Source organism: Balaenoptera musculus, chromosome 5 (genome assembly GCF_009873245.2).
Source record: "Balaenoptera musculus isolate JJ_BM4_2016_0621 chromosome 5, mBalMus1.pri.v3, whole genome shotgun sequence".
NCBI classification, from domain to species: domain Eukaryota; kingdom Metazoa; phylum Chordata; class Mammalia; order Artiodactyla; family Balaenopteridae; genus Balaenoptera; species Balaenoptera musculus.
In genome coordinates, this window is record NC_045789.1 from 2,884,419 (window position 1) to 2,908,445 (window position 24,027).

The 24,027-nt window shown below is 42.4% G+C and overlaps 1 protein-coding gene and 1 pseudogene across 2 annotated transcripts in view; both read left to right on the plus strand.

Moving 5' to 3' along the window:
* Nucleotides 1-24,027, plus strand: part of ETFDH (electron transfer flavoprotein dehydrogenase) — a 37,362-nt gene that overhangs the window by 264 nt on the left and 13,071 nt on the right. The window contains exons 1-6 of one of the 2 annotated variants that reach the window (XM_036853284.1): nt 39-251; nt 14,318-14,458; nt 15,008-15,237; nt 17,239-17,320; nt 17,760-17,878; nt 20,425-20,502. In XM_036853284.1, coding sequence (XP_036709179.1) covers nt 248-251; nt 14,318-14,458; nt 15,008-15,237; nt 17,239-17,320; nt 17,760-17,878; nt 20,425-20,502 — 654 coding nt within the window. In that variant the 5' untranslated portion in view covers nt 39-247. Of the gene's footprint in view, nt 1-38; nt 252-14,317; nt 14,459-15,007; nt 15,238-17,238; nt 17,321-17,759; nt 17,879-20,424; nt 20,503-24,027 lie in introns of those variants that run through there. The other variant, XM_036853283.1, reaches the window with a different exon arrangement.
* On the plus strand, nt 9,543-11,303 carry LOC118895764 (annotated as a pseudogene).

The following is a 24,027-nucleotide window of genomic DNA, read 5'->3' on the forward strand; positions in this document are numbered from 1 at the left end:
GCAGCCCGGGCCCGCGTCGTTGGGTGGAACCAAGGCAGAGGGCGCGCGGTCAGCGCCCGGCGGACCCTGGGTTCCCCCCTGGCTTCCGCTCCGGCTCCCTCTCGGGCTCGTCCAGCTGCAGAGTTGACAACTAACTAGGCCAGAGGTCACGGGCGCAGGAAACTTGTCAGCACGGCGCGGAATCTCCCCGAGCGCCGGTGCTGAGCCCCCTGTAGAAGCCCAGGCGTTGTCTGTCGCCGAGTTGGAAATGGGTAAACTAACATTTGCACAGCTTTTCCCCTTGGTCTTCAGCTGGCTGGCGTCTTGGCAGCCGTCCTACTCCTTTCTTAAGAATTTGAACCGTTCTGCCACCAGCATTAACTTTCAAATGCTGCCCAAGTGGATCAGAGTGGATCTGGGGCCAGGAATTTTTCTGCGTTGCCTGAAATTAACTCTAGGGCTTGTCGTCTCGTGGTTGCCCCTAGAACCGTCAGGATGACTTGGTAAAATACCTCTTTACCCGCCCCCCACCTTTCACTTAAAAAAAAAGTAGAATGATGCAGCGGGATGGGTTTGGTTTTGTTTTGTTTTACTTAAGAACAAAAGAACGTTTAAAAAGTCAAAAAAAAAAAAAGTTTACTCCAGGATATTGAATTCTCCCACAACGGACTTAGTTTTTATCTTTAGTTTCTTTAAATTAATTTGTGGTTATAGAATAAACAGGTGTACTTATTGCAAAGTCAACGAATTTCATGAAAGAATTTTGTCAAATTCGGCCATCGTGGATTAAATAGTTAGGATTTCATTTAAAGTTTCTATACCTCGTGCGTGTATTACTACACCTAACGGGTAAGTATTGTTGACTGAAAAAAAAAAAAAAAAAGCACAACCTAAAGGTTGCGAATTATGTTTTATTCGCAGACACACTGAGCACTTAAGCCCAGGAGACAGCCTCTTCAGACAGCTCTGAGGGACTGTTGTGAAGAGGTCAGGGAGAAGCCAAGATGCAGAGGCGTGTTTGCAAAAACAAACAAAAACAAAAACAAAAAGCCAGGTAGTTGGGACATCAAAAGATTACTGCTCAATAGTGAAAACCAGATATCTCAAGTGAATGAATCTAGCATTTTGCCAGGTATGGGAAGATGCAAGAGCCTGGGCTCATTGAACTCCTTCCTTTGATGTGCACCTCAGCTCTCTGGGGCCAGTGTCCTGCTTGTCTCCATCCTGAACCCCCGCAGGGTGCACAGCTGGGGCAGCTGCAGTGGCTGAGGGCTCCATGGCTCCAACATCCTTTGTTTACTGAGATGGCAGGCGATATTCTTTGTCCACAGTGCCTCCTCTTAGTCATAAATTAGACCAATGTTTGGGAGTCATTTCATGACCAGTTTTTGTCCCATGGCGCTAGGAGGGCTCCTTCCTAGATCAGGCGAAGATTCTGTTGATAGGCCACCCAGTGTGTTATTTGGGGGATCGGGCCCTGTTGGTAATCTAAGATTCTCTGCAACGCCTGTCTTACTAGTTTATGACGATCCAGGAGCTGTTTTCCCTTGTTACTTCTTCCCGTATCTAAAGTTGCACTGTTAAAATTATTCTAGAGTTATGTATGTGATCAACCGTCTTAAGACATCATTGATTTTGTTGGAGGCCTGGTTACACGTTGGGTAATGCGAGAGAAAGCAATCTTATAAAATAGACAGGATATAAGTAACACAGCTAATAACATTAATAAGGTCACAGTGCAGCAGAGAGAGGGACAAGTCATTAAGTAATTTGAAACTAACGAGAGCAAATTAAAACAATGGTTAGTATAACTAGTTGTAATCTGGTCGAAATAAGCTATCAAGTCCCCAGGGGAGCCAGCTGGAGAAGCCACATTCTGGAGGGATCAGGTAGAGAGAAAAAGAAATGTTTCATCTTCGTTTACAAAGGTATACTTAATCAGCCTGTGGGTAAGTGTAAGAGGAAAGGTTTTCCAGCCCACTGGTATGATCTAAAAGTTGTCAGAAACTTGTATTTGTCAGTTAGTCCTTTTTGTAAATCTTCTTGAAGCTCTTCATTATATAAAAGCATCAGGGACTTCCCTGGTGGTCCAGTGGGTAGGACTCCGTGCTCCCAATGCGGGGGGCCCGGGTTCAATCCCTGGTCAGGGAACTAGGTCCCACATGTATGTCGCAACTAGGAAGGCCGCAGGCCGCAACTAAGACCCGGTGCAACCCAAATAAATAAATTAATTAATTAAAAAAAAAAAATAGCATCAGAGTAAAATAATGATTGTCTAAAACCGACAAAAGACTTAATATGGCATGGTTAAAGATCTGATTACAATGCAATTGACAAAAAAACTTGGATATTTCTGTGACAAACAACATTTTAAGATAATAACTAGAATTATGACTGATAGCATTATACCAGGACATATCAGACTTTTAGGAATTCTTTACAAATTTTGGAATATCTATATGAATGACATCTAACCTTAGAAGGTATTATCACCACTTATTTGACAGCGTTTCCCATGTAAGTTAACGTAAATAAACTTAGTTTAAAATCTCTCTTCGAGATATCTCAGGATTCCTTTGAAGCATCTCAGAGTTAGCTGGAGGTCAAAAGAACTTTAGTCAGAATTTTCCATTTGGGAAGTTTGTCAAAAGTATCAAAAAGGTTTCAAAACACTTGGTCAAATAGGATCATAGGTCACTGTGAAACAACACTTATTCACTTAACGAAAGTGACAAAATACTTCAGAAGCAAAAACAGATCACTTAGAGGCACGGAAACTCAATCTCTTACCAAAAGCAGTGAAAACTTTGTTCTCTTAACAGAGAGAGGAACCAAGTCCAGTCCTACACCAGCCTACTTTTAATAACAAAATCCATTTACCTATTTAAATTTAATCTAATCCCAGCCTGACTATGTCCAGAACTCCTTTTCAGGGCTCCCTTTCTGCAAACCTTCCACAACTTTCTGTGTTCATATTAGTTCCTTAATTTTTTTATCCAGAAGTAAATGTCTCTAGGACAAAATCACCCTTCTTTTTCCAACAAATTCATTTCTATTCTTCATATCTTCTTTTGCTGAGAACATACATCCTACTTTCCTAGCACACTGAATTGTTTCCCTTAATATTTTTAGTAGCTTTGATTACATATTAGTTTCAACCCTTGAAAACCTTAATCTTTAGCAAAAACTGAAAAGGAGCAAGTGATTGTGAACTGTTTGTTCACAAACAGCATCTCCTGATTAGAATATTCTGTAACCTCTAGAAACATACATCTTTCTCATAGCATCATTTCTTTCCTCAGTGTGGAACAAGGCATGTGTCCAATAAACCCGACATCTTTAGTTTCCCTCTCGTAAGGAGACAAAAGTAGGTAGATTTAGACCTCTTTAGCAATTACGTTCCAGTATTTTATCTTATTTGAAATAATCTGGATATTCAATAAATTCCCATCATTTAACTTGTCAAAACTCAAATTACCAAAAATCTGAAGAAACTATTTTAAGATAGACATACCCAAAACATAATTATTCCTGGAGTTCACCTGAAAACTCTTATCTCATTTACCTTTATTTTGTAACTTATGAAAATCATACTATTTAATTTTTTTTCTTGTTGACAAACTCTGTTACAAATAACATGGACTTATGACCTTCAGTAAACCTAGGTACAATAAAAGTAAGACAGGTCTGTACTGATTAAACCAACAAGCTTAAGATAGCTTTAATATCAGATATTAATTTAATATTGAATATTTCCTAGATCATGTGAACCCAAAATTCACTCTGGCCAGTTTCTTTTATATTTAGAAATATTTAGTTTGTAAGTGCTTATTTTAAGTCAATTAAATAGAGCACTTTTATAAGTTTAATTTTGATAATATTTTCCAGAGTTTGAGACATCTCGTATGTAATGTACACCCAGACATATACACAGACAAAACTAGAGAGAGCATAGCTTCACTCTAAAAGCTTAGTTATGAATCAGGTATTACCATATAAACTCACTAGTTTATAAGTAACAGTTGCAATAAGTTAAATTTGTTTGCTCAGATGACCAAGGCTTCACTATTTGTGGAAAAGACTTAAGATTTGTATTTTTCCTTGATAAACCCTTAAGGAGGCTCTGAATTAGATTTTGATTGAGGAAACTTTTCCAACAGTTTGAGTTTAAAAAGGCCTTTTCCCCCTTTTTTTCCCCTTGGTTTCAGGTTTTACCTGTTTGAGCTAATTAGGCTCAGTCTCGGGTCTTTGTGGGCTGTATTTACATTTCTGATTTGTAGAGATTTGAAAGATAATCTGCTCCTAATTCTCCAAAGAACTGATCTGCCACCTAAATGATATTAACAGATTGATTTGCCCAACTATGCTTACTTTATTTGCTTTTGTATCAGAGAGAAGATTTCCAACTAAACTGAAAATCAAGAGTTCCATGTTCTACAACTTTAGGATTTAATTTATCATGACTTCAAAAGCTTGCATAAGGCATTAACAACGGCCCTTTTTTTGAGTGCACAGGGTAGACCCAGAGCAAAATGTCTATTATTATTTTTATTGACCCCTGAATATTAGTTCCCAGTTTTTACTTTATATTGTATGGGCTCAGGTAACCCTGTTGGTTTCCTTTCATATGTTTAATATTTCATGAGGGCCAGATTCATATGCCCTGTCTTATAATACCAAGTAGAGGAAGCCCAGTGAAACATGTCTATCCCACAATATAATTCAGCAAAAGAGATGTAAACATCTTATATAAAGCCTATTTAAATGTACCAATTTTTATAAACTTTCATCTCAATTCTGTCAACTTTTATACCTTTAACTTTGGTTCCCATTAGGACCCAATCAACAAGCTCTGGTCATACAAGGAGTCCTAGAAGCTTTCTTTCATTCCCCAACCATTTTATCTATTTTGTTTAAAAGGCTCTGGGGTCCCTAGTGAGGGGTTGAACCAAGGGACTCAGGCCCTTTTGTCAGTCTTTTCACTTGATTAGTTGGCCTGTTGCCCCAAGTAACTGTTGGTCAGGTATCTAAATGTAATTTTCTTCCAGCCTTTTAAATATATATGTTTTTTAAACTGGGTAGAGTGGACTTGTTTGGGGCCCTTTAATGTTGGGAACCAATAGGGGGTCCCTTTGGCCCATCATCCTTAGGTAGTGTTGCATCAAAACCTTTTAATCCCACTAACGTCCATTTTATTTATCCCATTTATTAATAACCATCTGTAGATTTCTTTGTTTGGGGGGTTCCAGTCTCTAAAATTTCCACCTTGTCAGGAAGAAGTCTCTAGACTTTTCCCTTCGGTTTTTTTTTAACTTCCATGTTAAACTAGTTTACATTAATTAGCCTAATGCTTTTATTAGCATCTGTAAGACCCATTGAGGGGAAGCAGAGACCACAAATAAGTCTTCCCAAACTGTTTTTTTCTTTGTTTGTTTTAAAGGAGTTCTTAGGTTAATCATTATATATGTCTTTTTCCACCTTCTAATTTGTTTTTTTCATGGGTACCAATGAAACAGCTGCTCACTATGAGAGCGCTCTAAAATTTTACCGGTTTAGAAATATCTCCAATTTACAGGATCCATCATCTGGCCCTTAATGAGGTATATCTTAATAGTGGCTCAAACCAATAAAATGCAAGAGGCTTCCCAATAAGAGAGCGTGGAGGGTGCCGCCTAAACAAGATCCAGAAGGTTTACTCCCAAAAATGGTCCAGGAAAGTAAAGGCCTTCGTTGAACAGGCTGACACGATGAAGGTTAAGATGGCAAAAAAAGTCCCTGGGAGTTGGCACAGACAGAAGACTGCTCGGAATCCCAGTCTGTCCGATTGGCTGACAGATGTACACCGTTATGTTACCTTCCGGATGGCAGAGACCAAGTTTAAAAACACAACACGGAAGATCAGGTAGAATATTTACATCTCAAAGACACAGGAAGGGAAATGCAAGTTCCCCCTAGAAGGACTTTTGTTACTTTAAGGTCAGAATTCTGAAAAGGTGTTTTAACAAGCCGGTTTTCTCTAACTTACCTGTGGGCACAATAAAAAAGCCCCATCTTTTTCATTTTCGAGGCGAGATTTCCTTTAATTCCCAATTAAGTAAGTACTTGTAAGTATAAGGTTTGTACGCACATAAACCTGGCTGGAGTCTTAGTTGGAGGCAAAGATATTAGGCCAGCCTCCCACCTCATCACCCAGTCCGGAGCCCCCAGGGTCTTTCAACCAGGCCCCCCACCCCCAGTATCTTTCAGCTTGGGAGCCAGGTGCCTGTTACACACCGCCACATAAAACTCTGGATCATCAACCAATAATCTGGAGCTCTGAGAACCAGGGGACACTCACCCAGATTCGTCTGGAGTCTCTCAGGATGTGGGTGGACAGAAGAGGCCTCTGCTGGTACCAAGGCTCCCGTTCCTCAGAGAGTTCAGGTGAAGGAGAGAAGTCAGCTCTAGGTCCCTTAGTGGTCGCCAGACTGTCAGCTGGGGGATAGAAGAGCACAACGTAAAAGTTGAGAATTATGTTTTATTCAACAGACATTCTGAGGACTACAGCCCGGGAGACATCCCCTGAGACAGCTCTGAGGGACGGCTCCAGAGACATAAGGGAAGAGCCAGGATCTGGAGGGGTTTTTGCAACAATAACAACAACAAACAAAAACAAAAGCAAACAGGTAGTTGGAACATCGAAAGATTACTGCTAATTAGGGAAAACTAAAAATCTCAAGTTAATGAATTTAGTGCTTTTCTCTGTATGGGAAGATGCAAGAGTCTGGGCTCATTGAAATTATTCCTTTGATGTGCACCTATACCATCTAGGGCCAGTGTCCTGCTTTTCTCTATCCTGAACCCCCTCAGGGTGCTCTCGGGGGGCAGCTGCAGTGGCTGAGGGCTTCATGGCTTCAACATCCTTTGTTTACTGAGATGACAGGCGACTTTCTTTGTCCACAGTTTGCTTTATGTTTTTTGGAATATCAAAGTAATCGGACGCTATCTGCCCTACTCTTAACTTAGTTGAAATCATTCTTGGGTCAAGTGCTATCCAAATTCCACCCAAATTACCATTTCTATTTCCATTGGGTATTTAAATCATTGCCATTTCATAGCCTGGTGTTAGCACTACTGGCATCAAAGAGATGGACATAGAATTGCCATCTGTGATTTTGTATGGTGATGTTATGAGTTCACTGGACTTTTTGACCTCACTTCTCTACCAGAATTCAGCCAGTGTGTCTAAGTGTTTAAATCTCTAAAGTGAAGTATCAGATTTTTTTCAGAAAAGGGGTAAAGGTTGTGACTTTTTTTTTTTAACCCCCCTGGAGGAGGTCAGACTAACCAGTTCCAAGTATTTTCAAGAAAATCATTAGCTGTATAAATAATGGAATTACAGTTTTGTCTGATACCAAATCATCAGTTTTCAGAAGCAAATAATAACTTCTATACACTAAACTACAATGCATCATAAAACAAATTTGTTTTTTATAATAAGTAAATACTCTTGAATGATGATAATACTATATTTGGACACTGGAACTGGGCTCTCCTATAATATCTTTATCATTTTTTCAAGATTTAGGATAGATGAAGGGATAACTAGGTTTTAAAAAATTATTTCCAATATTATAGTTTTTATTATGCTATTTTCCAGTAGAGAAAATTAGTTACCTTGACACTTTTTTTTGAGTGACTGTCAAAAACAGATTTTTAGTGTTTAAGAGGCTTTAGGGTTCAGTCGCTTCAAATCTCTTCCCCTCCTGCATTCATCATAATCTTTAATTATTGATTGATGCTAGGTTTTTACTTTTAAAAAAGTCATTTTATTGGAAAGAATGAAACATAAAAATATATCAGTTATGCAGTGGGGCGCTAAAGAATAAAAATAATTAGCCTATGCCAGGCTGACATCTCTCCTTTTAATCAGAAAAGAAAGAAAACAACTTGTTTTCAGGTTCCATTACTTGAGAGATCGTTTCAAGTCCAACTGTAGTCTCAGAGTTGACTGGTGTTGGGAGGATTGAGAGGGGGATTGGCTGGGATCATCTGACTTTCTCTGCTGTAAGTGGGGATTGTGGTGCCCCACGTATCTCATAAGGCCATGAAGAGGACGATGTGGTATTAAAATTGAAAATTCCTGTGTGCTCCATATGTCCATGAGAATGCAAATTTTATTATATATTCCAAATCCATGCAAAAGCGTTTGTTGATCTTTACTATTTATTTGTTGTTCCATATTTAGAAATTTGTTCGTATGCAGATAGATGCTTCATTCTATTGATAGGATTGCTCTATAACCCAGGAATTTGTTTTAGGAAATTAACACCAGAGATTTGCAGGTACCTGGATGATAGTTAAAATTGTAGTTAGGAAGGTACCTATCCCATTAACAACTGTATATTAGCCACTTGCTTTGTGTAAGACATTCTAGATCCTACACCGTAGTATTTCCAAGGCAGAGATTGACCGTAAACTTCAGAGCTGGTGGAGTGGGGAGAGTTCATAACTTACTGAATTCAAACACAAAGTAGACAGACTCCAGAGCCTATTCACTTAACTGCTGCCTCTTTCTTGTCTTTTTGTTTTGTTTTCAATTAATAAACTTTATTTTATTTAGCAGCTTTAGGTTGAAAGAAAAATTGAGTGGAAAGTACACAGAGTTTCCATATAACTTTCTCCCTTTCCCCGTTAACATCTTGCACTGGTGTGGTACCTTCGTCGCAGCTGGGGAGACGTTATTATTAAAGTTCATAGTTTACATTAGGGTTCACTCTGTGTGTTGGACAGTCTGTGGGTTTTGACAAATGTGTAATGATGCGCATCCACCATTAATTACATTGTCATACAGAAGAGCCTCGCTGCCCTTCCTGCCTCTTCCTGAACCCCTGATACCCACTGGTCTCTCACTGTCTCCATAGCTGTGCCTTTTCCAGAATGTCCTAGAGTTGGAATCTTACAAGGATGCAGCCTTTTCAATATGCGTTTCCATTTCCTCCATGTCTTTTCATTTTTTAGCCCTGAATAATATTGCATTGTATGGATGTACCACAGTCTGTTTATCCATTCGCCTATTGAAGGACATCTCCCAAGTTTTGATCATTATGAATAAAGCTGTTATAAACGTTCATGTGAAGATTTTTTTTAACTCTGGATGTTTTGTTTTATTTTACTGTGATAAGAACACAGCATGAGATATACACTGTTGACAAAATTTTAAATGTACAATGCATTATTGTTGACTAGAGGTAAAGTGTCATTCAGGAGGTCTCTAGAGTTTGTTCATCTTGCTTGACTGTGGTTTTTTGTGTGGATGTTAATTTTCAACTCATTTTGGCAATTGCAGTTGCTGGATCCTATGTTAAGAGTATGTTTAGCTTTGTTAGAAACTGCCAAACTGTCTTCCAAAGTGTGTGTACCATTTTGCGTTCCCACCAGCAGTGAATGAGCGTTCCTGCTACTCCACATCCTCTTAGCGTCTGGTGTTGTCCACGTTCTGGGTTTTGGCCATTCTAATAGGTTGTTAGTGGTATCTCGTTGTTTTAATTTGCGACTCCCAGATGACACAAGATGTTCAGCATCTTTTCCTATGCTTATTTTCCATGTGAATATCTTCTTTGGTGAGGTGTCTGTTCAGATCTTTAGCCTGTCTTTTGAGTTGTTTGTTTTCTTGTTGCGTTGTATGAGTTCTTTGTATATTTTGTATGTCAGCCCTACATCAGCTATGTGTTCTGCAGATATTTTCTTCCAGCCTATAGCTTAGCTGTTCATTCCCTCATGTTGGCCTTTTAATGCTTTTGATTTATGATTCTAGCCTGCCTTTTCACAGAGAATTACACTTAAAAAAAGCACTAACCTGTTTAATAATATCATGAATCCATCATAAATAAGTACTCTAATAAAGGGAAATATAAAAAGGACTGATAGTCAGTCAATAAATATTTGTACCTATATATAGGCTAACACTGGGATCTAGCATACAAAAAGAAAAAGAAATACTTTAGGAGTATTCTGTCTGCTGGGAAACACAGACAAACAAGACAGTTATGTTTATATCATTTTTTGGTCATATAGATGTATTAAATTTTTAGTTAAGTGATCTTATGATTTTTGAGATTTTTTTGCCACACTTAGAAAAACCTTTCCAAATTCAAGGTTCTTTAAAAAAAATTACAATTGTTTTCCCCATAATCTTTTTTGTGTGTGACTGTAAGTGTTCTTTTTTAAGCAACAGTTTTATTGAGCTACAAGTCACACACCATACAATCACGTCATCTGAAGGATACGATTCAGTGGTGGTTAGTATATTCACAGAGTTGAGCAACCGTCACCACAGCGTGTCTTAGAACGTTGCCATAATCCCAGAAAGAAACCTCGTACCCATTAACAATCGCTCCCCAGCCCCTCCAGCCCTAGGCGACAACTATCCATCCACTAAGGGACATTCGGGTCGTTTCCACTGTGGGGCTGCTGTGAATAACGTACCTATGAACATTCATGTACAAGTTTCTGTGCAGACGTATGTTCTCTTTTATCTTAAGTGTATACCTGAGGAAGGAGAGGTCAGAGGTCGTGGGGGCAGGAGGCGTTCCCGCCGCTGGCCTAGTCGCTGTGGAGCAGAGGGGTAGGCACCCTCCGCCACGTTCTGGAAGGTTCTTGGGTTCGACTAGGGCAGCAGCGCCAGGACTTCGGGTCTCTGCTGGCGGAGTGGAGCCGCCACCGTGTTTGGCCGCTTGCTGGCGGGGAGGCAGGTGCAGACAGCTGCACAGCAAGTGGCGGAGGATAAATTTGTTTTTGACCTGCCCGGTTATGGAAGTGTCAGCCGTGCTGTGGTTTTTATGCTGGGAACAGTCCCGTTTCCTGGGGGATGGAAGGCTCTGTCTACTTCTCCTACCCTGATTCCAATGGAATGCCAGCATGGCAACTCCTAGGATTCGTCACGAATGGGAAACCAAGTGCCGTCTGCAGAACTTCAGGTCTTAAATCTGGGGAAGGAAGCCAGCACCCTTTGGAGCCATGAATATTGTCCGAACTCCGTCTGTGGCTCAGATTGGAAGTTCAGTGGAATGATCGGGCAGTCTGGCTCAGACCTGTGTAGGTGACGCTGCTGTGTCTGCAGTTGACTCGTTCACTCAGTTCACACGGAAGATGTTGGACGGCTTCGACGGTTTCGCTTCGTCATTCGATGTCTCTCAGGCCCAGGTGACACCAAGTCCATCTGAGGTGTTCATTCCGACAAATGTGGTTCTGAAATGGTATGAAACTTGCAAAGATGACTAGCACAGAACCCTCTCTTTTGGAAAACATAATTTGAATAAAATAATTTTTAATGGAAAAAAAAAGTGTATACCTGTGACTGAGTTATATGGAAACTGTATGTTTAACATTCTGAGGAACTGCCAGACTGTTTTCCAAAGTGGCTGCACCATTTTACTCCCCCGCCAGCAGTGTACGAGGGTTCCAATTTCTCCACATCCTCACCAGCACTTGTTATGTCTTATTGATTATAGCCGTCTTAGCGGATATAAAGTGGTATCATGTTGTGGTTTTGATTTGTATTTCTCTGATGGTTAATGATATTGAGCATCTTCTCATGTGCTTATTGGACATTCGTTTATCTCCTTTGGAGAAACATCTATACAGATTCTTTGTGTGTTTTTAATTGGGTTGTTTGTCTTTTTATTATTAGAAATGAGTTCTTTATATATGCCAGATACAAGTCCCTTATCAGATATATGACGTGCAGATACTTTCTCCTCTTCCATACGTTATCTTTTCCCTTTCTTGTTGGTATCTTTTAAAAATAAAAAGTTATCATTTTTATGAAGGACAGTGTACCTGTTTTCTCTTTTGTTGCTTGTGCTTTTGGTGTCATAGCTAAGAAACCATTGCCTAATCCAAGGTCACAAATATTTACACCCTTTTTTTTTTGAGATAGCACGAGGAGTTCCCATACACCCTTCACCCAGCTTAACTTCATATCCGTAGAACAGTTAGTAAGAAATTAACATTGGTGCAGTACTATTAACTGAACTACAGACTTTATTCAGATTCCTTTTCTGTCCAGGACCAAGTCCAGGGTCCCACATTGCTTCAGCTGTCACGTCTTCTCATATCAAGTCTACTTCAGTGTGGTAATTCCGCTGTCTTTTCTTGTCTCTCATGACCTGGCCACTTGCAGTGTGGACCGGTCAGGCATTTTGTAGGAGGTCCCTCGATCCGAGTCTGTCTGGTGATTTCTCTCGATTAGACTAAGGTTGTGGATCTGGGGGAGGTATAGCACAGACGTGAGGAGCCCTTCTCACCACATCACATCATGTGATGCCAGTATGTCTTATTGCTGGTAATGTTAAACTTGATCACTTGGTTAAAGTGTCTGTCATATTTCTCCACTGTAAAGCTAGTATTTGTCCCTGCCACACTCTACTTGTTGGAAGCTAATCCCTAAGTTCAGCCCACACTCAAAAGCAGAGAATCAAATAATTTGTGGATCTATCACCATAATCTTCTTTTAAAATTAATTTGTTTATTTATTTTTGGCTGCGTTGGGTCTTCGTTGCTGTGCACAGGCTTTCTCTAGTCGTGATGAGAAACTCTTCGGGAGCTACTCTTCGTCGTGGTGCGCGGGCTTCTCATTGCTGTGTCTTCTCTTGTTGCGGAGCACGGGCTCAGTAGTTGTGGCTCACGGGCTTAGTTGCTCCGCGGCATGCGGGGTCTTCCCGGACCAGGGCTCGAACCCGTGTCCCCTGCATTGGCAGGCAGATTCTCAACCACTGCGCCACAGGGAAGTCGTCACCATAAACTTTTATACTTTGACTTTTCCTGTTAAAATCATTGATCAAATGGAATTCATTTTCATATAAGGAGAGAGGTATACTTTTTTCCAAATGTTCTACCTGTCTCTGACCACTTAATGAGGAACTGTCTCTTCCTTATTTAAAATGGCGTCTTTATCATATGACAGATCCTTAAGTGTATTCCGTCTATTTCTAAACTCTTTATTCTGTTCCTTTGATTATTCCATCCCTTCTCCCATAACAGACTTTTAATTATTTAAGCTACAAATATAAGTTTTTATATCTTTCAGGGCTATTCCCAAGGGAGGATTCTCTGCCCTTCTTTTATTAAGGGAAGGATCGCCGTGGAGAGGAGTACCAGAGAAGGGAGTGAGAAATTGAAGATACAGGAGTTAGGGGGGGTCTTTGACGTAGGAATGTCTCTAAGAAGATGGGGAGGGTTAGCCTCGCCATCCAGGTGGAAGGATTACTCTAAGTGAGGAGAAAAGACATCTCATTATTATAACCGGAGAGAGTGAACATAGGACGGACACAATACAGATTACATTAGACGTTCTTGCCAGGAATTGAGACAGTTCCCACCTAATTGCTTCTGTCTTTCTGTGAGGTTTGATGTGCTTGGTTTCAGGTAAGGGAGGGAGGAGATAGAGGTGAAGGTTTAAGGACGACAGAGGTTTAATGAGCATTCTTGCAGATAAATCTTTGCACACTTCTGTTTATTTCCATAAAATCCTATCTGCTAACTCAGAGAATAGATACATCTTTGAGGCTCTCCGAAGATGCTGCTATATGGCAGGGTCCACTTAATTTAAGAGGAAGCTGACCATAAAATGCAGTTTGCCACCTCGTCCCGGCATAACCATTAGTACTGCCTCTTATTACTTTGAAAGTATCTAGTTTAGGTGATAAATTACATGGTCATCCTATTTATAGATGAAGCTTGACATGAGGTAAATTGAATAAATTAGTTTATTAGATACTTTTTAAATGTTATAATTTGAAAACACTGCTTTCTGAGGAAAAGCCAGCTGAATTCACCTAGGAAAGAGACAATTCACAGCTAAGGGCTCTGCAGCGTAGATGTAACCATTCACTGACAGTCCGCAGTGTTGACGTGTCCAGAAGATATACATGTTTCCAAAGAGAAGGCATCACGTGGACTCATACAATTTCAGGTCAAGGTGGTACCTTAGTGGGGGAGTTCCCTGGCGGTCCAGTGGTGAGGATTCAGCGCTTTCACTGCCGTGACCCTGGGTTCAATCCCTGGTTGGGGAACTGAGGTGCCGCAAGCTGCGTGGCGCGGCCCAAAACAAAAACAAGATGGTACCTTAGTGATCACCTGGTAGCCCTTTACTTTTTGAATGAGGAGACTGAGATCTATAGCAGTTAAGTGATCTGTTTAAGGTTTTAGGGTAATTAACAGAGAACCAAACAGAAGCCAGATCTGATCCCCAGTCGTAGATTTTTTTTTTTTTTTTTTGGCTTTAAAAAATTTTTTTTCAATCTACTCCTGAGAAAAACGAATTAGAAAAATAATACTGTTCATGATTTTTGTACAGCATACCAGTGCTTTCATGCCTTACAAATTAAGAAAAATTATCTACCTCTGTGTGCTGCAAGATGGTCTTCAACTTCTGTGGTACCTCGAATCACTACCCACTATACTGTTCATCCCCGGGATAAGGACAAGCGATGGGAAGGTAAGTAGTCATTTCTGTAAAATTGTTGAGACTTTTCTAGACAGTTTGTATCATTTTGTGGAGGTAAATACTATATTTTTCATGATAGTGTAAAATCATCTAATAATATTTTATAACTTTACAAAATCTGTTACATATTAATATTTAGATAAGCAAATGCTTGCAAACTTATAATAATAAATCTCAGTAATAAAAGTTGGTTTATGGAAGCTAAAATAAGATACGTCCTCGAACAGAACCTAAGAGAACAATAAACTAAGACAGTAATGGACTTAGTATAATTCTCATGGGAAGCAGAGGGGTTATTTCTATAAATAATGCTCTAAAGGATAGTGGGTACTTGTAACCCAGCCTGTAATTTTATCAGGTAATAGTCATCCGAGAATTGATATGTGTTTTTTTTTGGAGTATAGTTGATTTACAGTGTTGTGTTACTTTCTGCATTACAGCAAAGTGAGTGGAATCTAAAAAAATGGTACAAATGAACTTCTTTGCAAAGCAGAAATGGAGTTACAGATGTTACCTATGTTTAAACCCTCTCCCCTCCAGGGGTGAACATGGAGCGGTTTGCAGACGAGGCAGATGTGGTAATCGTGGGTGCCGGCCCTGCGGGGCTCTCAGCAGCTGCTCGGCTCAAGCAGCTGGCGGCCCAGCACGAGAAGGACATCCGCGTGTGTCTGGTGGAGAAAGCTGCTCAGATAGGCGCACACACACTCTCAGGGGCTTGCCTGGACCCACGAGCTTTCCAAGAGCTGTTCCCAGACTGGAAGGAGAAGGGAGTATGAAAAGTCGTTTTTTATACCCAGTCTCGTCTTTATTGCATCTCTGTTTCCAAATGAAAGGAATGTGGAAAACCTTTTCACCCAGTTCTGTCTCTTAGAGGATACTTGTAGATAGGTTTTTAATTTTAAAAGGGCCAAAAAATTTGAATCATATCAAATATAGTTAAAATTTTAAGCTATTAACTCATTTTTATTTAATGCCTTCTGCACATAGTATTTGTGAACTGGATTTATGAGAAGGTATTATCTTGAGAAGATCTTTGAATAAATAGAAGATCTTTGAATAAATACAGCTTTTTGATTTTGAGGGTATTTCCTAACTTGTTCCATAGGTGTTTATATCATTGTTCTTAATAAAGTGTTCTATAACTTTTCTGGGACATTGCAGTATCTAAAGCCAAGGAGGATAATTTAATCTAATTTTCTAAGGAAATACATTAATAAGACCCCTTATAACGCAAGCAGAAAAGTCACTGGTATGATACACAGAGAATCAAGTGCTAGTTTTACTCCAGTCATCATTTGTATGACCTTGGTTAAAATATTGTACTCTATGCATCTCAGTTTTTTTCTTCTGTAAGATGGGGGGTTTTTTTGTTGTTATTTTATTTATTTTTGGCTGCATTGGGTCTTCATTTTTGCACGCGGGCTTTCTCTAGTTGTGGCGAGCGGGGGCTGCTCTTCGTTGCGGTGCGTGGGCTTCTCATTGTGGTGGCTTCTCTTGTTGCAGAGCATGGGCTCTAGGCGCGTGGGCTTCAGTAGTTTTGGCTCGTGGGCTCAGCAGTTGTGGCTCGTGGTCTCTAGAGCACAGGCTCAGTAGTTGTGGCTCACGGGCTTAGTTGCTCCGCGGCATGTGGGATCTTCCCGGACCAGGGCTCGAACCCGTGTCCCCTGCGTTGGCAGGTGGATTCTTAACCACTGCGCCACCAGGGAAGCCCTGTAAGATGGGTTTTATTACACCTGTTCAAGGTATTCAGTGTTAGAATATTTAGTATCTGTGAACATACTCTGTAAAGATCGTTAAAAAGCAAAATTCAGCTGAGTAAATTTAAAGATCAAACTGGCTTTATTCAGTGATTCTGGGCAGCATCCCATCTAGCACACAGAAGGAGCTCCAAGGAGCAGCAGAAAAGGAAAGGTTTTTACAGGCAGAAAGGGCGTGGGGCACGGAAGTCATAAGCAGAAGGGTTATTTCAGGGTATTCCCTGGCGGTCCAGTGGTTAGGACTCTACAATTTACAAAAAAAAAAGGGGGGGGAAGGGTTAGTTCAGGCACTGTCGCCTACCAGGCGGGGCTCCAGGTGGTGCCTCACGAGGGCTGGTAGAGAGGCTGCCAGGTAAGATTACATTCCTTGGAGAGGCCGGGACTGAATGAGGTTAAGGTCAGGGCTGGGTTTGCTGACGTGGGGCTTGCTTAGCACAGGGACGATGCTCTTCTTTCTAAAGCAGTGAGCTCCTTGAAACTAGAAACGCTATAACTTTGCCTAATTAACTTTCTCTCTTCAGTGTTACGTCAAAAATAGGCATCACTGAATTATTACTGACACACTAGCAATTCTAATAGAAGAAGTTGTTCACGTCAAAGCCTTATGTGGCCAGGCAGAGCCAGTCCATTCCATGCCTGTTAACTGCCTTCATCCGGAGGAAAACTAAAACTCTTCTCTTTCCATGGAGCAGGCAGTTACAGCAGGTGCCTGGGCACCTCCCACAGAGGCAGGGAGACAGGAAGACAGCCCCCCTGATGTTCACTTTCAAAGGTGGCTCCAAGGCCCCCAGCAAAGACCTTCCTGGGATGCAAACTGGCTTATTTAGGTTTAAAAAGATTCCCATGCACCTCAAAGAGACAAAGGATTTACAGTGTCAAGTTCTTCAAAGGAAGTGATGGGAGAAAAGGGAGGAGGATAGTTCCCTTTCCTTTTTGACACAGCAGTTTATGATTTGTATTTACCTCACAAATATGAACTAAAAAAGTCCTTTTCTCTCCTCCTTTTGTTTCCAGGCTCCACTTAACACTCCCGTAACAGAAGATAGATTTGGAATTTTGACAGAGAAATATAGAATTCCTGTGCCAATTCTCCCAGGTGAGGAATGATAAATACTCATAGACTTACAGAATTCCACAGCTGGAAGGAGCTACATTTCATCGGGTGGAATCCCTTCCTTTTACAGATGAGAAAACTAAGGCCCAGAGACTCGAAGGACTTAACCAAAATTTCACAGCTAGTCTGTGGGGAAGAAAGCAGGCCTAGAGCCCAGTGCTTTTGTCTTCCAGTCTAGAAGGACTGAGATCGTCTTGCAGGGCAACCAGGAATTTTTAGTCTGTAATGTCGTTTTCAATGTAATAATTTGAACCCTAGACCAGAATTGTTAGAAAATAAATTGAAATTATGGCCATAAGATGATGTGTGTGTATTTATGTAGAAATTAGACACTGATTAGAATTTCTAAATTAAGTATTTCTGGTTTTGAGATGTCTTACCCATAAAAAGTCAGACTTCTAAACCAAGTATGTATCTGTAGGTCTCCCAATGAACAATCACGGCAATTACATCGTGCGCCTGGGACACCTGGTGAGCTGGATGGGAGAGCAGGCGGAAGCCCTGGGCGTGGAAGTGTACCCCGGCTACGCGGCTGCGGAGGTTTGTGCAGCCCTGTTCTTAGTGCTTATAGGACGCGGTCTCTGTTTCTGCTGAAAAGCAACCACGATGGGTACAGAGGTAAATAGATGTATATTTTCAAAAAGCCATAGGATTTTAGGATTGCAAGATCAGAAGAAATCTTAGCAAGATCTCACCCAAGAGCACTTGAAGTCCTTGTCACCACATCAAGTGACTGTCCAGCTTAGGACTGAACACCTTCAAGGATGGAAAAATATCTCCGATGTTTGGTTTGTTGGTGAGACTCTCTTCCTTAAGTTGAGGAGACGTTTATTTACTGTTTTATACTGTGTGGAACAAATCTGTGCCCTCCTCCAGGGAGAACTCTCCAGTTATAACTATGCCCTGCTCTCCTTCCCCACCTTCGCAGGTGGTTTTTCTCTTCCCAGTTGAATAGTCCCCATTCTTGCAGCCACCACGTTACATATTTCGAGTCCCGTCAGTATTCTCCGTGCCCTCCTCTGACCGCATTCCCTTTTTATTCCCTTTCTAAGTGGCACCCAGAATGTCTGCACTACTTCAAGCCTGCTGTATAGCAGGGCCATTACCCTCTTCATTCTGGAAACTGTTCTTCCAGTAATTTCCTCAAAATAACTCTTTTGGGGCTTCCCTGGTGGCGCAGTGGTTGAGAACCTGCCTGCCAATGCAGGGGACATGGGTTCGAGCCCTGGTCTGGGAAGATCCCACATGCCACGGAGCAACTGGGCCCGTGAGCCACAATTACTGAGCCTGTGCGTCTGGAGCCTGTGCTCCGCAACAAGAGAGGCCGCGATAGTGAGAGGCCCGCGCACCGCGATGAAGAGTGGCCCCCGCTTGCCACAACTAGAGAAAGCCCTCGCACAGAAACGAAGACCCAACACAGCCATAAATAAAATAAAAAAAAAAATAACCCTTTTGGCAGCCACATTGGACTGTAGCTTCTCACTGAATATTATTGGGGAAATTATTAAAAATAAAATCTGCCAGCCCAGAAAAATCACCTCTACATACTATAAACAAGAATGAAACAGTTCTTTTCTTGCCAAGACTGCAGTGCAGCTACAGGCCATCTGCTAGGGAGGTCGCCGAGACGGAAAGAAATCTCACCCTTTTACAGAGCCAGGCAGATACAGTGCATTACATGCACGTTAATCGTCTCTATCCAGAGGACAAATAAAGCGTCCTGTATCTTTGTGACAAGCGGGAAGCGACAATGCGGAGGCCAGCACGGAGCCCAGACTCTTCCCCCAGAGAGAGGGAGACCGGCCACCATCCTCCTCCATGGTCACATCTCAGATGTGTCCCCGAGTACCCAAGAAACACATTGCTGAGATACAGACCTGGCAGGAGTCTTACTTGGCTTTTAACATGACTCCCATATATCTAAGAGAGACAGAGAAAGGGTTTACAGTTAAGTTTTCTAAAGGAAATGCTAAAAAAATTCTGGATGGGAGAGCGAGTTCTCTTGTTTTTGGCACAAGCGAAAATTGAAAAACTTTGTTTTTACCTGTACAGTATATAAACCAAATAAAACACATGGTCCCTGCATTACACTTGCCGCTACTGATTTCTGGTTTCCCAGTTCATGCACATGCATTTGGTTTTGCATTTCTCCCAATTAAACTGTGTTCGACAGGAATCAAAGTCACAAGTAGGTGTTTTGTAGCATCCATGATTTTCACTTTTTGAGTGTATCTGCACACGTGCCCGCTCACGTGCGCTCTCTCTCCCTCCGTGTCTCTCTCTGTCTCTCTCTGGTCCCCTGCAGCTCTCCTCTCCTCCCCAGGTTTTGTACACCGAGGCCGTCTTCAGGTCCAGGCCATAGCCACATACTACTGTGGATTTGTTTTCAAGGTGTCACATCCATTGCTGCTGGTTCTTGTTTCGCCTTTCCTCTCCCGTGCTTTCTGCTGAGGTTCTAGTGTACAGTTTGTTCTTTCCTGTCCAAAGAGCATTTTCTTCCGGAGGAAACAGAAACCAAATAAGAGAGAGAATTGTTATTTCTCATCTCCAGAATCATACCTTTGACCAGTTTTCCCTCTTCTTTGTAGTCCAGAAATAAACTTTAATCACCCTTGGGCTGCCTTCAGCCCCTCTCTGTTTTGTCTTGTTGTTTGGTCTCTTGGTTTTGGGGTCTGGGCTCACTGGGGACAGAGGCTTTCCTGACACTGTCCTCAGCCGCCCACCTGACGGTCCAGCCTGTCACGGGCCCTGACCCCAAGTTCTGTGCACATGCCTTTGACCCCTGAACTCGGCAGAGGGCTTCCCGCTGCATCTTCCCGGCTCCTTCGTTGTCCTCTGGCAGCTCCCCCTGTTCTTCCTCACCAGGTCGGGGCATTTCCTTCATTTCCAGCTGTTTGAGCTGTGTTCTGTTCTGTCTAGAAGGGAGTAGCTTAGAAGCACATCGCCTTTTTTGCCAGAACGTTCTTAAGCCTTTGTCTCTATAACCTTGAGAACAAGTTCACCTTCTAAAAATTGAAGGCTGTTTATTGTTTCTTTGCAAGCGGTTGTGAATCCCTAGGTGATAACCAAACGTGTTTTCATTCTAGGTCCTTTTTCATGAAGACGGTAGTGTGAAAGGAATTGCCACCAACGACGTAGGGATACAGAAGGATGGTGCGCCCAAGGTATGCACGTGAACAGTTCTGCGGTTCGCAAACTGACAGTGAAAGAGAAAGAATCAACTCACACGTAATAATTTAGTCTTGCTACAAACTGCACATTAATTAAGTGCATGTTAGAACATTAGTTATTAATGTGGAATTTTTCTCATTGTTAAAAAATAGAGAAACATCTTTGAACTAACCATAATTTAGGCAAGTAGATATAACATGTTTAACAATAATTTTCTTAAAAGATAAAAACATGACATACAAATATAAAACAAACATGGGTCAAAGATTTTATTTCACTCATTAATTAATGAGGGAATCAGTAAGATGTTACAACCAGTTCAAGGAGAATCAAAAACCATGCACACGTGGGTCAGCGGCTGGGCCACCTCCACGGTTTCCACCTCTGTGGACAAGAGTCATTTGCATTATTACTGTCAGTAATGCTGATGGAGTCTTTGACCGGATTTTGACATCTTTTGGTAAATGCAAAACTGATTGCCTTCATCCATTTCAAAATAGGCCTGGATGGCCTTCTGGTTTTCACAACTTGTTATTTTTGCATTTGTAAAAGAAGAGCTCCTAAGACATGGATCTCACACTCTGTAAGATCCCTTGGAAAGGACAAGGAAAAAAAATACCTTGCTTTCCTATGATAACAATAACAAAACACAAATTAACATCTTGATAAATTAACTTGCCTATTCATGTTTATTTGTGGATTGTCTTAATTTCTCAACTAGATTAGAACCTCCATGAAGGTAGAGCTCATGGAGGGTTACTCCAGGGCTAGCAAAGCTCCGGGCAGTGCCGGGGCCTCAGTAGAGATTAGTCGACTCCTAGTTAGTCCTCGCTGCCATTCTAGAACAGAGCTGGGCGTTTAGTCTAAGCCTCCTCCCGCACACCGTCCTGCTTTTCACTCCTTCCTGCGTAGAGATAAGCAAGTGCCAAAGCTCTCGAGTCTTACCTGCGTCGTCGTTCTCCTAGTGGCTTGGCTGGCTACACCAGAATCGCATGCGGCCTTGGGGCTCAGCCTGTCTTGTGGCAGGGCCCAAGAAGCTGTCTTGTAACAAGCCCCAGGGATTCTGATGCATAGCCAGGTTTGCAGCACCTATCATCTCATCCTGCTTCTCACAGTGTGACGTGTGCCCGCAGCACAGAAAGCCAGACTCTGATAGCAGGAGTTTGCAACAAAGTGAGAGTTTATTGCAGGGCACCCAGCAAGGGGGTGTGAGACAAGCCTCTCAGATCCACTGCAGCCTGGCCTTTGGGTTCGGGGTGTTTTAAAGCAGAAGAATAAAGAAGCTGGGAAGAATCATCGTCTCGTGACATTTCTTACTCTGTTTCGGGGGTCAGGGTGCCTCTGGCTGACGATGCTCTGGCCGGGTGGTCCACGCCTCGGGGGTCTGTGGGCTCATCTTGCCCTGGAGAAACAGCCTGAGTTTGTACGTTAGTGATGAGACCTACAAGAGCCATTTTAGTACAGTGACTGTGTTATCAGTGACAGCCATTGTAGTCATCGGGCTCTAGTTGACTGGTGTTGAGTGAGCACAGGACGAGGTCAGAGGGCACAGAAAGGGAACAGAGTTCTGGATGGAGAGGAATCATGAACTCAGTAAGGGAGCTCGGGCTTAAGGGAACTCAGTGATGATAAAAGAATGCTGTCTTTCCTATATTCTTTCCTGTGTTACGGCTGTTCTTTTCTGTATTATGATCATTTGATTGTAAATTGCACTTTATTCTTTAAAAATGTCCATATTTAATATTACAACAACATTGAAGCATGCAAATTCTTCCATTCTGATAGTTCTTTTTGTGTGTGTATTGTCAGGATATTTGTTCAAATGTATATTTTTGTGTCTTGTGCTTTGTAGTTGTAAAAACACTCATATATTGTATTTATATAGATATAAAAGCATAGAAGAGTATAGTGGAGTCTCAGTAATTCGAGTTTGTAAATTTCTTTTTCTTTTTTTTAATTAATTTATTTATTTTTGGCTGTGTTGAGTCTTCGTTGCTGCACGCGGCTTTCTCTAGTTACGGCGAGCGGGGGCTACTCTTCGTTGCGGTGTGCGGGCTTCTCATTGCGGTGGCTTCTCTTGTTGTAGAGCACAGGTTCTAGGCGCGCGGGCTTCAGTAGTTGTGGCTCGTGGGCTCAGTAGTTGTGGCTCGCGGGCTCAGTAGTTGTGGCTCGTGGGCTCTAGAGCGCAGGCTCAGTAGTTGTGGCGCACGGGCTTAATTGCTCCGCAGCACGTGGGATCTTCCCGGACCAGGGCTCGAACCCGTGTCCCCTGCACTGGCAGGCGGATTCTTAACCACTGCGCCACCAGGGAAGCCCTGCAAGTTTATTTTCACCCGGCCGGTGGGGTGAGGAGAAGCAGGGATGGACTCTGTGCTCCGCCATTGGCTCCGTGGGTCCCGGCGTGGTCAGGCGTCCTCCTGCTCTTGCACTGAAACATTCTCGTCGCTCAGACACCTCCGCCTGGTGGCACCCAGTTCTCTGTCCTCTCGCTTGGCCCCTGGTGGGCAGTGCTGGCACAGCTGAGTAACTCCTTGCTTCCTGAACGCTGTCTGGACCTGGCTTGTCACTCCACCTTCTCCTGGTTTTCCTGGTGCTTCGCGGCCCCTCCCGCCGCCTTGCTCTCGCTCTGCGCCCGGTCCTCGGAGTGTCCAGTGGCAGGGCTTGGAGCGCGTCCCCCCCCCCCTGAGTCCCAGCGCCCTGCGTCCTGCTGCTCATTCAGCAGCTCTCATCTTAGGTCTCGTGGGCATCTTACTGCCACAGCTCTGATGTGGACGTCTTCACGCTTCGGAGGTTAGGTGACTTGCCCAGGGCCAGGCCGCTGTTAGGTGGTGGAGCTGGGGTTCGGGTAGAGGCTCCAGAGCTGCCCCTTGAACACGAAGGGGCGTATTGCCTCTAAGAGGAATATTTTAGTTCATTGAGGTCGAGTTGTTTTGTAAGTGGTGCTGAGTAAACTGCATGTACATCTGGAAGCTTAGACCTTCATTTTTTAAAAATTCTGATGATTTCTTAAAACAATAAAAAAATTAGAAATCTAGGTTATAATTACAACCTAGGTGTAGGGTAGATAAACCATCCTATAAAGGCAAGAAATTAAAAACCTATAAGAGGCAGGCCTTTTTTAACTATTTAAAAATTAAACACTTCTGTATACCAAAAATACCAGTGAGTCTGCAGATAAGCAGGAGATCAGGGGAAAAATTTTGACGACCCATGATGTCAAAGAGCGCTTCTCCACTGACAAGAAGAAAGAGAGCACAGTAGAAGAACGGGCAGAATCTTACAGAACGAAGAGCAGATCCCGGTGAGCAGTAGCCGCTGGCCAGCAGGCAGGTCCTCTGATGTCTGTTATCTGGGCCCCAGGCTCGCGTGCCGGCTCCCCAGTCCTCCGCCAGCGCCCGTGCCCTCCTCACGGCACACAGTCACACTTAGGCCTTGCACGCCCGCGTAGTTATTTATACTTAGCGCTGCCTCTGTGCCTCGCCCCAGGGAAGGGGACAGTGTTTTTCTGTCATCTCTGT